We start from the raw sequence: 15,397 nt of genomic DNA on the forward strand, positions 1-15,397 counted from the left end.
GCCATTAGACCAGCACTTTGTGGGGAGCCAGTGTTACTTCTGACTGTCACAGCAGTCTTGTGAAGCCAGTCGAAGGCCCTGAGGGGATGGTCCCCATCAGAAGAACTGGAACAGCTGCTTATCCAAAGGATAAATGGCAGTGCTGTGGTCTTCCATATTCTTCTGGTCTGACAATGATCCTGTCCTGGCACTGCCTCCACACTTAGGGGGCCAGGATTCCTATTCCTTCAAGATGTAACAAATGTACATCTGTTTCATTGTGGATGTGCTTTAGTATAACGACTCAACAGTCATTGACTAATAATGGAGCTGCTTGCTATAGGTTTGGCTAATTCAGCCTACAGAAATGAAAACATGGGTTGTATTTCTAGTTGCAAACTAAGGTGGGATTTGAACAAGTTGGTACCTTAGTTCACAACATGATCACTTCTGCTGGGAAACTAAAGCTACTAAATGTAGCTTTTTAGACAGGATCATGCAATACTGTCAAGCAGGCAAAAGATACCATAAGTAGAGAAGAGGTTTCCATCCCTCCTGTAATAAAAGTGTACAAACCAATACTGTACAGTACCTTTGGTTTACAAGAACTGTGCAGAACAATGACTACGGTGAAATTTAAAGTAAAATATGAATGCTTAAATGTAAATCAGTATTCTGGGGGTAAAAAAAAAATCTGACTCAAGAAGGAAAGATCACAGTCTAGTCTCTTAAACTTAATCTGCCTGTAGATTTAGCAAATTTGATAATAAACATGTTGTGCACAACTTCAATTTCCTTATTTTTCCAAGTGAAAACAAATGGGTCTTTGCTCAGTGGGAGAGTGTAAAGCCGGCAAGTTTTGCTAACCCTGGGACCCTTTGTGTTAATGGAGCATAGTCCAAACAGAAAGACTTTTGTTAATGTGAAATAAAACAAAAAGCCAAGAAAGTTCTTGAAGATTACTGTGGTATACCTAAAATGAGACTAATGTCTTGCATAGAGACCAGTTATGGGTCCAAAGAGAAGAACATTTGAGACCTCCCAGGACTGAGCCCTTTATGCTTAAATATAGAGGACGTTAATCAAAAAGTGACCGAGTTGGAATCTTCCTGATCTCTAGGTATTTGTGTATGCTACATTTCTAGCAGTGAAAGAGAATGCATAACCTGCTTCTTTAATTTCAAGAGGTAATAGTCCACTGCACAGCAAAAAGAAGTTAAGGTATTTAGGAGGCATGGGTCAGTAAAAATATTTGTACTGTTTACCATAGGAAGCCGGTAACAGAGGAGGAGTCTTAGTAACTTATGCTGTGTAATCATGAGTTCAGGTAACACACTCAAATGGGTTTGATGGTTTATTTTATCTTTGACATGGAGTTATGGCTGCTTAGATAAATTAATACAAAAGAGCTTCTACTGGTAGTGCACAAAACTTGGGACAAAAGAGAAATACAAGAGTTCAACTCTGATGTGCTTTCAGCTTCTCTAGGTGTTTCTCGAGGTGGTATTTTTATTGTGTTTTTTAACCTCTACAAGTGGTGCCTGCTTTTTGTTACACCATTTAGTTTGGAAGAGGCCTGTGAGCTAAGCTGTTTGCTTTTATTTGACCATAGCTAGATGTTGATTAACTCATGCAGTTGAGTTTATCAACGCTCTGGAAGTTTTCTGTTTTTAAATGGACTTTTTCAGTTGCGGATTAAATATGGCATGAATCTTCAAAACTGAGCTTTCCATTAGATTTTCCTTCTAATCTAAGTGATGTCAGATAATGGCAGAAAAAATAATAGTGGAATGTGTTGGCCATAAGTTTGCATGTATTAATGCATGTTTTGAGTGTGTAAAGTAGAGTGAAATAAATGGACAACCTTTCATTGCTGGTCTCTACTAGCAATCTGATTGTTATGATTTTCATTAAACTTCTTCTTTGTTCTAGTGCAATGTTCAACTGCCAAAGAATCAACATACTCAACCATGTTTCCAGGGAACCAGTCGTCTTTGAATTATCTGAGACCCAAGAAGCAGCGGCCTCAGATGTTGAATTTGAGCAGTACTGAAATGTCAGGGGTACTTAGGCCCCGGCCAGCCAGACTAGACAGTCCCTCAAGTAATCGCTATGCAGGAGACTGGAGCAGTTGTGGGGAAAACTACTTTTTAAATCCAAAGGAGACCCTAAATGAAGCAGACTATGATGATGTTCCTTCAGAAGATACAGAAAGTGGGGAAGATTGCAGCAAAGTAGATGGACCAGATAGACAGATTGAACATGCAAAATCCACGTCTAAAGAGCATACATTTCAGACCTATTTGACAATGCAAACAATAGATTCAGCAGTGGACCACAGAGTAAACCTCAAAGACCTGCAAGAAAGTATTGATACTCTGATAGGAAACTTGGAGCGGGAACTCAACAAAAACAAACTAAATATCACTTACTAATTTCCTTGCGTGATACCTGCTGTTGATACCTCCCTGTTCCTCCACCCGTCTCTTCAGAAAAGTCTGTCTGTGGGTTTTTCAATGAATTGTGGAATAATCTGTGGCCTCCCTTGGATAAACAAATCCAATTTAGCCAATCCATTATTGTGGATCATTTTTCTTCTCATTAGAAGAATACATTGGCCTCATCCTCTGTGGTTTAAGTTGGCCTTTTAGACTATGCGAAATGATGTTAGGAAGAAGTGATTTCCCCTCTCACTCCTTCAAAGTACTATGCACTTGTGAAGCTTGGACAGTATGTGACAGGAGCTAAGGTGCCATCTTTGTCTGCTCTGTGTAGCAACAGCACTCTTAGTTCCTGAAACTTTATACCTGGTACGGACATGCCTCTTAGTAGAGGATTAGTGTTTCTTGGCCTGTGATTTGCAGCATGAACTTTAGGTAGATCCCATTCTACCATGTATGTCACCTTTTCATTTGCAGTGCAAAGGCTGTTATGAAAAAATGCTTTTTATACGTATGTAAAAGTTTAACTGTACAAAATATTATTGTATTCCTGTATTAACGCTTTTCAGTAATTATTTAAACCTGCAAAAATTAAATATTTTTCTAACCTTGTTTGTATATATTTATGTACATGTTTGTATAGTTATATTGGGAAGCGGGAAATCTGAATTAGATAAGGAAACCATTTCTAAAGAGCTCCACATTGTGATGCCAAAACAAGGAATCGCTTGAGCAATGTAGCATTTGATTTTACGCACAGAAATATGTGCCGAGAGAGAGGACATAGTGAATCATTAATATAAATGACCTTGTGTCACATGTTACGCTTCAGTTCACAGCTGTTGACTATTAACTACATAAAGAAACCATCCAGTTTAGTTTTAAGAATTATTCCAGCATTTCCTAAGTGTTTCCAGTGAACCTGTCTGTTCCCTTTAAAGGTGCCCTTCAGGCAAAGAAGGGGGATGGAAAGGATTGTGCTATTTATTTTTTTAATCCTTTCTGACGTATAAAGAAGGTCTGAAAGGGTTTTGGGTTTTCAAGCTTTTATTTGGTGGGGGGGGATTGTGCTTTTTATTTTACCTTCAAAATAGCAGACTGTTAAGTCTTTAATACCTTTGGAGGTCATCTTGCATGATTCAGATGTTCATTGGGAACTTGGAGGTGATAAATATTTATGAAAGGCAGTCGTTTTCCCCCCCACCCCCAAGTGTTTTAATTAAATAGGTGTTAACCAAAACAAACAAAATCAAGAGTTTTAAATAGTCGGAATGAAAATTACATCCCTTCTCAATTAATCAAATTTCATTTCCTTGGTATCTGTGATCTCATAATACAATCATATCTCCTGTCATCCATAGTGTCTTCCATGGCAGGTAACTGAATTTCTAAAATAAAAAAAGCAGAGAAAATATTTGTTGTTAAATATTTTAAAAATCTCAAGCCACCTTTGTAATGTCGTAACAAGCAAAAGGGCACAAACCCATTGTTTTTCTTTTATAGGCCACAGCATTTTTACTGGGAATCCAAACATCCGGTCTTAATCAACTAGCAATATAGGATTTAACTTTCTTCTTTCTTTTCAGTATGTGAGCATCCTTCCATATCTTTCCTTTTGCCCTGTGGTAAGTGCTTTTAGCTAGTACATACTTCTATATATTGCCAGGTTTTATAGTTATTTATTTACAGTAGAATGTCATTGAGAACTACGGTACAGTTTTACCACCTTTTTCTAAAGGAATATCTGAGCATAGTTTCAAATGATTTATTCATTCTCATTAATTTATTTTTGTTATAAGTGTTAAAATATGCAATACAATATTGTTTAAAATGTAAATTTAACCTGACACATTTATCAATAAATCAATGTATTTTTTTAAACTTTTATACAGAATGTGTATAATTTTTAAACTATAAATTTTAATTCTAAATAAAAATTTGAATTGAGAATAAAATGTGATCAAGTCTAATAAGTGGTTATTTAAAAATATACTTTAAGCTATCTACTGTACATATTCTTTGGCAGAATATATTATTTAATTGTTCGATAGATACTCTAGTGGTTTGCAGAATTTTTTTTTTCAGTCACTTGGAGTATTTTGTTTTCTAGATTGCAATTGCATTCATATAGGATTTTAAAAAATTATTGTAATAGCTTTTGTAGTTGATCTGTTTTTGTAAGCAACTTTAAACCCAATGTTTTTGACCGCAGTTCTTGGTATGTTGCAAAGATATGTTGATGGTTTGGGACAATCTGTTTCCATATCATTTGTGTGAATATATTTAGCATTAAAATATTTCTGTATAAATATTCTTTGGTAAACCAGACTATTTCTTAAATTCTGTGTTTACAATATAGACTACAAATGGGTCCATTATGCAAAAATATTTGGAATTTTTTTTTATTATTAAATGTACAGACATGTATTTCCTAGTCTGAATATTGTGTTAACATTTTATGCAGCAAACACATTGCTTTATCAAAATTAATTTAAACTTTAATATTTTAACAACATTAGAACACAGTAACTGGATGACCTGTAATGATTTACCTGAATTAATGTCAAGCTCATGAGTTGTTTAATTATACTAAAGCTTTCCTGTTCAGAGATTTTGTATAAGGGATCTAACTGCAGGTAAACAAAACTTATTTTGCAGTTGAATGATTGTGGTTGCCACATTTACTTTTAAATGGGTTAAGACAACATCCTGTAATACCTTGATGTCCTGTAAACATCCCCCTCATTTGCAGACACAATTCCCTCTGGGTATTTTTTGTTTGTTATATACTGTGCCTATCTACATAACTGTTTATATAATAATATTTGTTCAAGTTGCAGCTTTCTGTCAGACTTAGCGTTGTAAAAGATTCTTAAAGAGATAGATTAGTATGTAAATTCCCCATGACCGGGGAAGTTAAATGCAGGGATTAGAAGAGCATAGTTCTAGCAAAGTGCAAATTAGTATTTGTTCTAATAGATAGGTCTTCATGACATACAAGAGATGAGCCTCAGGTTCTGCAGTCTTTACTCAGGCAAAACTCCCAATGAACTCCATGGATAAGCCCTGAAATGCTTATTTAGTAATAAAATAAAGTTTCTTGAGTTACCCATTTCTGTGTGTTTTTCCCGTATAGTTCATAAAGGCGGTAGTGCAGTGGTTTACACACTGCAGGGCCTCTTACTACCAAAAGGGATTTAAAAACCAGATTTTAGAGAACATAATATAATTCACAGGCAGACTGTCTTTGAGCTATGTGGCCTTTCTACTGTCCCAGATAATGAAGAAGTTAGATGCAAATGAAGATGACACAGAAATGTGTCAAAAAATCTTTCTCACTAGTATGCAAACTGCTTTCCCATAAGAAAAGTGTGGATATTTAAATATTTGTACTGTCTGTTGATGCGCACACAGCATGCCCAGGGAAAGCACCAATCAAATGACTTAATTTACAGTCCCATGGAAACAGGAGAATGGAACCAAGATTTATACTTCTGATACTGCTTAGTCACTGTCTTACAAAATGATCACAACACGTATCTGTAGATCTCAAAGGTAAGTACCATTTCACATATGGGGAAACTAAGACACACAGAGTTTATCTGATTTGCTCTTGGTCATACAGCAAGACAGTGGCAAAGCTGGGGCAGAACCCAGGTCTCCTGACTCCCTATCACTGATGATGTCCACTCAGCTATTCTGTCTCCGGCAACATGCATCTCAGTAGCCAAAGCAATGTGCACCTGCTTTGTGAAGGAAACTTCAGCTGCTTCCCTCAGAATGGAGGTGTTCATCCTTGTTTGCCAACACTCCTACCATGGCTGAGCTACTGAATATCTCTGTCTGAACTTGAAGCAGTTGGAGAAGTAAAGCGGGAATACTTCCATTTAGACATGTTTAAGGTTGATCGGGAAGCCAGGCACCAATCTGGGCATGCATTTACCCCAGTTTGAGGAAAGGGTGAGGTGAGGTCTGGTTGCTGTGAGATTTTTGATGTGAGCTTCTCCAGGCTGGAAGCAGAGAGAATCTCCACTCAGCTGTTTTATTTCCTCCACAACAACTGGAGCAATGAAATTTCTGAAGCTGGTGATTCTCAACTTCTTCCCAGTCTCCCTTTGGCAATCACATGCCTTCCCAATAACAACTAGGTTGCTTGGTGATTTTGGGACAACATAAAAACAAATTTGTTTTAGTGGGGTGTGATGTGGCAGCTTGGTTAAACCCCTACTCTCCAGAGCCCAGTTTGTTTCTGTGCTGTTTATTTCCATTCTCTAGGTATAGGCCTTTACTTATCTTACTGATGACCATCCCGACCGTAGCTCCCGCAACTCTCCAGGTCACGCTGCACTTTGGTTCTGTGCTCTCGTGCATTTACGAACCTTCTTATTCTGTGGTCATCTGCAAATGTGAGCACCACAGAATTTGTTCTAAAGAAACACCTGACAAAGCACGGCCCTTAGTGCAGCTTGTTCTTTCCCTTTCCCCTTTCGGTGTAATTGACCAAAAAAGCCTCTGGATGCCCAGGGTGCTCTATCAGGCTACAACTGGCAGGAGGTGGAGGTGTGCTCTACAGGGCTACTACCAGCAGGCGCCAAATATATGATCCTACCAACCCGGCCCCTCCTCGGTTTCGTCTTACCGCCAGTGGTGGTCGTTGGAACTGCAGTTTATAGTAGCTGTTAATTTTTAGTTTGTAGTTGTAGTTAGTAGTTTGTATACATAGTTGTAGTTTGTAGATAAGGTATTGGGGGTGGGGCTACCCCCCAGTCCCTTGCCCTGAGTTCCAGGGCATGCTTCAGTCCCACAGGTTTAAGCCCTGTGGAACCTACAGTAAGCCTATGCCAACAGGCGGCCCCCATGATTCATGCCTAGCGTGTCTGGGGAGACACACCAGACGGAGAAGGGCAGGATCTGTAAGGCATTCTGCCCCAGGACTAAGAAAGAGCGAGACTTTCGTCTTAAACAGCTCTTGATGGAGTCTGCTCTTTGCCCCCAGCCTGCCACGGACTGTCAGGACCCAGCACCATGTGCATCCTTGTGGAGCACGCCAGCCTCCGTATGTGACATGGCATTGAGCAAGGACTGTGGCCTAATAGACCCTGGGCACCAGCACTCCCCGGCGCTGCAGGCTGCAGAGACAACCTGGCAGCTCTCCCACTCCCCGGTGCTGCACACATGGCACGAGGAGACTGCTGGGGTCCCTCCCCCATGCCGAAGACAGCGGTGATGGCGGGCACGGCAGTAGTGCGTCCTATGCAGGAGTACTCAGCACCATTGGCTTTGGTTCCATTAAGGAGACCGTTGAGTCCAGTGCCCAGCAACACTCCTGAAAGGCAATGCCAGGTGGAGGAGTTGGACCTGCCCTCCACTCCAGAAAGCTGCCAGGGATCTGATTGCCATGATGATGGCACCGTCTAGAGGCGGCAAGTCGGCCACGATGAGGTGGTTGCCCTCCCCAGCTCAGCTCTGCTCCTGATCTCAAGTTCATGGAAAAGTTGAAGTTCCACAATGTCTCCCTGAGGGCTATTATCCCTTCTCTGGATCCGTGAGACTGGTATGCTGGCCTCGACATGAAAGACACGTACTTTCACATAGCTATACAGCCTGCACACAGATGATTCCTCAGGTTTGACATCGACCACAACAATTATCAGTTCATGGTCCTCCCCTTTGGCCTGTCGACAGCCCCCCAAGTGTTCACCAAGTGCATGTTGGTTGTAATAGCCTTCCTCTGAAGGAGACGGGTGCAGGGCATACCCCTATCTTGGCAACTGGCTTCTCAGGGGATGCTCCAGGGAAAAGGTGGAGTCTCAAGTCCAATTGGTCAGATCCACTTTCGAGAAACTGGGTCTTCTCCACAATGTGAACAAGTCAACTTCGTTACCGACCCAAAGAATAGAGTTCATCGGGGCGGTATTGGACTTGAAACAGCAAGAGCATTTCCGCGAGAGGCCTGCTTCCAAGTGATGGCAGACATTATTCAAGGCCTCAGGCAGTACCCGACCACTACAGCAAGGGGATGCCTGAGTCTCCTCTGCCACATGGCAGCCTGCACATATGTGGTCTGGCATGCCAGAATGAGGCTCAGACCCCTCCCAAGTTCGGCTTGCTTTGGTCTACTGCCCAGAGTGCCACAGGCTGGACTCAGTGGTCACTGAGTCAGAGCAAGTACTCGAGTCTCTCTGATGGTGGCTTGACCCTCAGACAGTGTGCGAGGGAGTCCCCTTCAACAGCCCCCAGCCCTCCGTGTCTGTGGTAACGGACGCGTCAGCTCTGGGATGGGGCGCGCATTTGGGAGATCTCCAAATGCAGGGCCTAAGATTGCAAGACAAGCTCTCGCTCCATATCAATATCAAGGAGTTGATGGCGGTATGACTAGTGTGCCAAATCTTTCAGACCAGGCTACAAGGACAGTGCATGGCAGTTACGATGGACAACATCACTGTCATGTTTTATATCAACAAGCAAGGTGGAGCCCGTTCCTCTCCCCTGTGTCGGAAAGCCCTCCAGCTCTGGGAGTTCTGCATAATACGCCTCCAGGTGAATGGAGTGGGCTATCTCCCAGGAGCTCAGAACGAACTAGCAGACCACCTCAGCACATCCTTCCGCAATCATGAGTGTTCCATGCACCCCGATGTCATGCGTCACATTTTCCAGAGGGGGGCGTTTTCCCGGGTTGGTCTGTTTGCCACCTGGAGCAACAGAAAGTGCCTGCAATTCTGTTCCTTCCAGATACACAGCCCAGGCTTGCTTGCAGATGCGTTCTTGTTCCCCTGGGCTGGACGTCTGTTGTACGCTTTTCCGCCGATCCCTCTCATACACAAGGTCCTACTCAAGGTCCGCAGACACAGGGCACAGATGATTCAGGTGATACCAGTGTGGCCTCACCAATGTTGGTACGCCACCCTCCTGGAGCAGTCAGTGGATGCCCGAATCCCATTGCCATTACTTCTGGACCTGATCACACGCCGACCTTCAGACCCCCCATCTCACAGCCTGGAAGCTTCATAGCTAAACCCCCTGGAGCTCCTGTGCTCAGAACTGGTAAGGCAGGACCTACTCAGCAGCAGAAAACCCTCCACTAGGGCAACATACCTAGCAAAGTGGAAAAGGTTTACATTCTGGTGTGTTCAGCATCGCACACCTGCACTCCAGGAGCCCGTACCATTCATCCTGGGTACCTACTGCACCTGAAACAGCAGGGTCTTGCAGCATTGTCCATCAAGGTGCACCTTGCAGCCATTTCGGCCTTCTACACGGGAGCAGCTGGGTGTTCCGTCTTCGCCAACCCCATGGTTGCCCATTTCCTCAAGGGCCTGGAATGGTTATACCCACAAATTAGACAACCAGTCCCTGCATGGGACATTAACCTGGTTCTCTCCAGACTAATGGGGCCCCCTTTTTGAACCGCTGGCGACTTGCTCCCTTCTCTACCTGTCATGGAAGATAGCCTTTCTGGTTGCCATTACCTCAGCAAGGAGGGTGTAGGAGTTAAAGGCCCTCACTTCTAACCACCTCCCCCCCCACGGTTTTCCATAAGGACAAGGTACAACTCAGACCTCACCCAGAATTCCTTCCAAAGGTGGTGTCACATTTTCACACTAACCAGTACATTTTTCTGCCTGTCTTCTTCCCTAAGCCTCATGCTTATGTCTGAGAACAGAGGCTTCATTCACTGGACTTTCGGTGGGCTTTAGCCTTTTACATTGAGCACACAAAGCTAGTCTGGAAGTTGAACTGGCTGTTCATGGTGGTGGCAGACCAGACGAAAGTGCTCCCAGTCTCATCTTGGAGAATTTCATCGTGGATCACATCCTGCATCCGGACGTGCTACAAGCTAGCCAAGGTTTCAGCTCCGGCTCTTACGGCACACTCCACAGGGGCGCAGGCTTCATCAGCGGCGTTCCTGGCCCAGGTCCCGGTACAAGAGATCTGCAGGGCAGCAACGTGGTCCCCGGTGCATACGTTCACCTCTCATTACGCCATCATCCAGCACTCCAGAGATGATGCGGCATTCGGCAGAGCGGTGCTCCAATCAGTGATTCCATAACTCCGACCCCACTGCCTAGGTAGGGCTTGGGAGTCACTTATTTGGAATCGATATGAGCCATCACTTGAAGAAAAACAGTTACTCACCTTCTCGTAACTGTTTTTCTTCGAGATGTGTTGTTCATATCCATTCCAAACCCTCCCGCCTTCCCCTCTGTCGGAGTATCCAGTAAGAAGGAATTGAGGAGGAGCAGGGTCAGATATTCGGTGCTGTGAAGGCGCCATTCCAGGGGGCTCCACAGCCAACCCAATGGGAGCTGCTAGGGGAAAAACTTCCCGATGACTGTGGATGCGGCGCGCGCATGCCTGTTTGGAATGGATGTGAACAACACGTCTCAAAGAACAACAGTTACGAGAAGGTGAGTAACCGTTTTTTCTCCTTCTAAATCTGGTAGGCAATTATGTGAAAATGGAAGACATCTGCTCCTCTTACTGGACATAACTTTCACTCTACAGTAGACCCTATTGTGTAATTCAATCGGTATAAGGGAAAATATCTTGCCTTGTAATAATGCTACTTCTCTGAAGCTACTATCTCACAGGAGTCTTGCTTTTGGATCAATAACAATTACTGCTGGCAGGGGAAGAAAGTGTTGTACAGGATTCTAGTGCAATTGTTTACTTTGTCTAAAATGCCTTGACAAAGCCCATTCCCGCCTCTAACTAAACAAGTATTCTGATGAGGTAATATCTTTTATTGCACCAAGTTAGGGAAAAGATGGTGAGAGCAGACAAAGTGCTGCAGGCAACAGGGCCCTTGCCCCCAGCCCTGATGCCAGTATCCTGGTTCCCCTCTCCATTGACCTGATGCCCACTGGGACCAGGGCACTGGCAGCAGAGCTGAGGGGCCCTTGCTGCCCCCCATTTCTTTGTCTGCTCTCACCATCCTCTTCCTGACTTGGTCCAATAGGATTGTCAGAAGAAGGCTCAGAATTTCCTCTATTGGACAGAGATGTCTTATTATAAAGCCTGGCATTTGGGGCAACGTGAACCAAATAGAGCTGGTTCCAAACTCTTAACCTTCCTCGTACTTCAGAAAAAAACCTGCAGCTATTTTTCAACATCTGAGCCACCACTGGGTAGGGCTTTTGCCCACTTTTAGCAGTATTTTTGTCATGACATGCAGGACAGGTCCATTTCTGCAGCCATGCACGTGTACAAACAAAGGCACGGAATGAGTTAAATTCCATAGCTCTTGAAAAAACAGTGGCTCTTTAAATCATGAAAAGTCAAGCTCCTGGAATTTGGTGACTGGGTAGAATTCACGATGGGGGCAGAACGGCTGCTGCCTGCAGTGTTACCACCATCCATGCATAGTCTGAACAATGTTTTCCCTCACTCACTCCCTTAGTTCATTACTGACCCTGATGTTCTGTGGAGTCCAGGGAGTCTGGCTTTCAAGTCCTGTTTGCTTGCCTAGTATAACCCTTTTTCTGAACTCTTTAAATGCTCCTGTCAAATCAGTTTCCGAGATTACTGCATCAGAGCCATTGGAGCAGATGTCTTTGCAGAAGCCAGGCCAAGGTAGCTATTTTTACTAGAAATGGACTGATTTCGGGGGAGGGGTGACAGCGCACCTGGATTTCTCTCTGGGACTGGCAAGGAGAGGCTCTGAGTATTATGTGCTGTTCGGATGCAAGAACAGAGAGAGAGAGAGAGAGAACAAAGAGGCAGGAGGAGTAGATAAGGCCCAGGGTCAGATCCACAGCTTGTATAAATGGGCCTAGCTGCAATATTACCACAAACCGAGGATCTGGTCTCCAGGGGGTTAAAATAGTTATGCAGGGGCCTAGGTTTTGTAGGCCCCGAGGTGAAGTAAGATGTACCAGGCTCATCCCAGTTCCTCCCAATCTGAGATACATGCTTCCTCCAAAGAAGCCACTGAGAACAGCTGGCACTTCATAGTGTATCCGCTCACAAACCAGCAACAGTTGTGAGAATTTTATAATGGGATTATATTGAATTGTGTTGTCTGTAAGGACAGACTGTTGTAAGCAATTTTAGAATAGTCTGAGCCTCACAGGAGCCTACAGACATAGGTCTGTAGTTCTTAGCAGCACCTTTCCAACCTGAAAGGAAGTGGAACATTTTCTTTTAATTGCACCAAAACTCCTCCTAGTCCCTAGAAAGTGTTTTGCCAGGTGACATAACATTTGTGTACTGACTGAGGCAGTAGGTGTTGGGATAGACAAGTCTATAATTCACCGAGATGCACACCGCCTCTTGGCTGAGGTGACAAACCTGTTACAAATAACTTTTGGAGGTTAGCTGCAGTTGGTCCTTTCTGCTATGCTGTGCCTGTAGACAATACCAAATAACTTTAGGAGATTTACATTTTGCATTTTACTCCTTTTTTTTCCTTTTACACTTAATGTCCAAACGTTTTCATTATTAATGAAACATGGGGAGAAGTCAGATCTGACTGCTCGGCTTTATGTACCTGATCCAAATATTATACTTCACACTGTGCAGATTTGTTTTGGGTTTTAATGAATGAGAATCATATCCCAGAAAAATCATACATTTTCCTTTAGAGAATTCTGGTGGTTACATTAGCACAAGTGCCATGGATTGCAATTCAGCTCATGTTACTTGCACAAAAGATTTTATGTGGATTACATGGACAATAAAAGATGCGGGACAGCACTTTTTTTATTTTTTTAAAAAAGAGATGATCTAATACTTATAACACGTTCTAGCTTCCCTAACCCCTTCTGAACAATGATTTTGCTTTTCAAATAAATTTTGCACCTGCCTTGTTTATTTGAAAACCCACCTCTAAAATATCTTGAATGTTGTTTAAATGTTCTCCCTCCTCCACAGCTATGCCAAGTGATTAGGACTAGGATATTTATGTTTTTTAATTGGTAAAGTAACTTGTATGCTTTGTTCTCTGAATGCTTAGAGTTGCATTTAGAGTTGCTTTCACAATCCACTCTGAACCTAGAGGGTTGTGGGGTTGGGGTTTTTTTTGTTTTTTTGTTTTTTCTTTTAAGTGTAAGGTGATAAAGATGTTGGCCATTTCATTACAAGTAAACAGAGTGAAATAGAAATTCCAGCTGTCTGTGTACTTAACTTCATTATTTAGCACTAAGGGCATATGTTTAAGTTAGTAGATAGCCCCAAGACAGTGAGGAAGAATGACTAGTGAAGACAATGTAGCCTAACAGTGATACTCCTAAATCATGGATGAATCTGCACTAATATAATTTAATCTCACTCTCCTGAGGAAGCTGTTGCAGTAGGAGAGCCCATGGACCACAAGAGAATGATAGGGCTGGTTATTGCTCCTGCTTCTCCGAGCAGACAATACCTACCTTGGAGAAATGTAGAGGCAGTGCTGCCTCTGGAGATGTGCTTTCCACCCACCCTTTCTGGGGCCACTCGGTGAGTGTCTTGCAGGATCATCCTGCCAAGGGCTCTTGGGCATGGAAGGAAATAGGGAACCAGTTATTTTCTGCAACATAATCCCCTGCAAACCTAGAAGATTTCTAGATGGAACTCCCAGGGTTAATGTTTTAGCTCCTACCGGGGCTCCCCTCAGCAGTCTCTGAGCACCCAGAGGGAGATTCACAGGATGAATTCTGAGCAGCATGCCATAGTGGGGCAGCTGCCATGTAGGATGGTGCTTGGGGTTTTCCCTTCACTACAGATGTTGCAGCCCTCCAGGAAAGCCCTCTTGAGGGGATTTTTTCAGATCGTCAAACAACATTCACCATATGGTGGTTTGCCAGGTCTCTAACTTTGAACTTGAACCATGGACCTAGAGATGAAAGGCTCCTACATCCCATTACCGACCCCATCAGGCATCCACTTCCACTTTATCCAGTTCAGTTTGAAATGACTCAAGCAATAGATTCATAGATTCCAAGGCCAGAAGGCTCACTAGTCTGACTTCCTGTATAATGTAAGTCCTAGAACTTCCCCAAAATAATTCCTAGAGCATAGCATTTAGAAAACTTCCATTCTTGGTAGGAGTTGCAGCTCTCCCTTGAGAGATGGTTCCACAGTCTCATTGATGATGCTGTCATGACATTTTCTTCAATAGCCTAAACTTTCCTTTGCTCAGTATCATCTTGGCCTTTCAGTGGATAATCAGAATGATTGATTACTTTTCTCAGTCATTTCAAAGTCTTCAGTGGCTGCAACTGCCTGCAACAAGAGCACTCTGCAGTGAACTTTTAGATCACATTTTAGTTTGTGAAATTCATTCTTCTAGGTGGCTGTATTTTCCGCAAGCTGTGTACTCTGTGTGCTGTACCTCATCTGCTTTTCCAGGATCCTCATTTTTAAACTATGCCTTGGACTTTGCCCTCTGGAGGGGGCAAGTTGCATGGCCTTGCTTGTCTTTAAAACCTCTTGCAATTTTTAGAACTGTGGTGTTGCTATTCAAAGAGGCCTGCAACATGTTAGCTATTGGTTAAGTTCTTGAGGATGGAATTTGGGTGAAGGTTTATTGAGTGAAGTGAACTGTTTTTTTCCTGCTGTGCAACGTTTGGACGTTTTATTGACATACCAGTACAGAAAGGTTGGTGAAGCTATTCCAAAGTGTTCTAGAAGTAGAGGGGAAAATCCCAGGCAAAAGTAGATACTCAGTGTTTTTACAGGATAAAGCTGATAAGCCAGGGACACATCTGGTCGCTCTGTTGCCAGGCCACAAACCTCTGACCCCAAGATGTAGGGTTTTTTCCACAGTAAAAACAATTTAGTCCTTGAAATAGCACGTCATGTTCCAGAACAGTGGGTTTTTAAGTGAAAGATGATGGCTTCCCCCATCCAGCAGCACCAGTGTAGCTTTGGTGAAATCATTTTAGCTAGAAGTGGATGTAACTTCAGAAATCACTTTTCCAGAAATGATTCCTCCACAGTTTGATGACACTTTTGTAACCATGTGTCAAGGTTCCTTCCCCACTCTGAACTCTAGGGTA

General features: G+C 43.0%; 1 protein-coding gene across 2 annotated transcripts in view; it reads left to right on the top strand.

Moving 5' to 3' along the window:
* SYDE2 (synapse defective Rho GTPase homolog 2) overlaps positions 1–3,032 on the top strand; it is a 52,682-nt gene extending 49,650 nt beyond the window's left edge. For both annotated transcript variants that reach the window (XM_073357195.2, XM_073357194.2), the window contains one exon: positions 1,912–3,032. In XM_073357195.2, the coding sequence (XP_073213296.2) occupies positions 1,912–2,414 (503 nt within the window). In that variant the 3' untranslated portion in view covers positions 2,415–3,032. The remainder of the gene's footprint in view (positions 1–1,911) is intronic.
* Positions 3,033–15,397: the final 12,365 nt, after the last annotated feature.

This window comes from Lepidochelys kempii, chromosome 8, assembly GCF_965140285.1.
Source record: "Lepidochelys kempii isolate rLepKem1 chromosome 8, rLepKem1.hap1, whole genome shotgun sequence".
Lineage (NCBI taxonomy): Eukaryota > Metazoa > Chordata > Testudines > Cheloniidae > Lepidochelys > Lepidochelys kempii.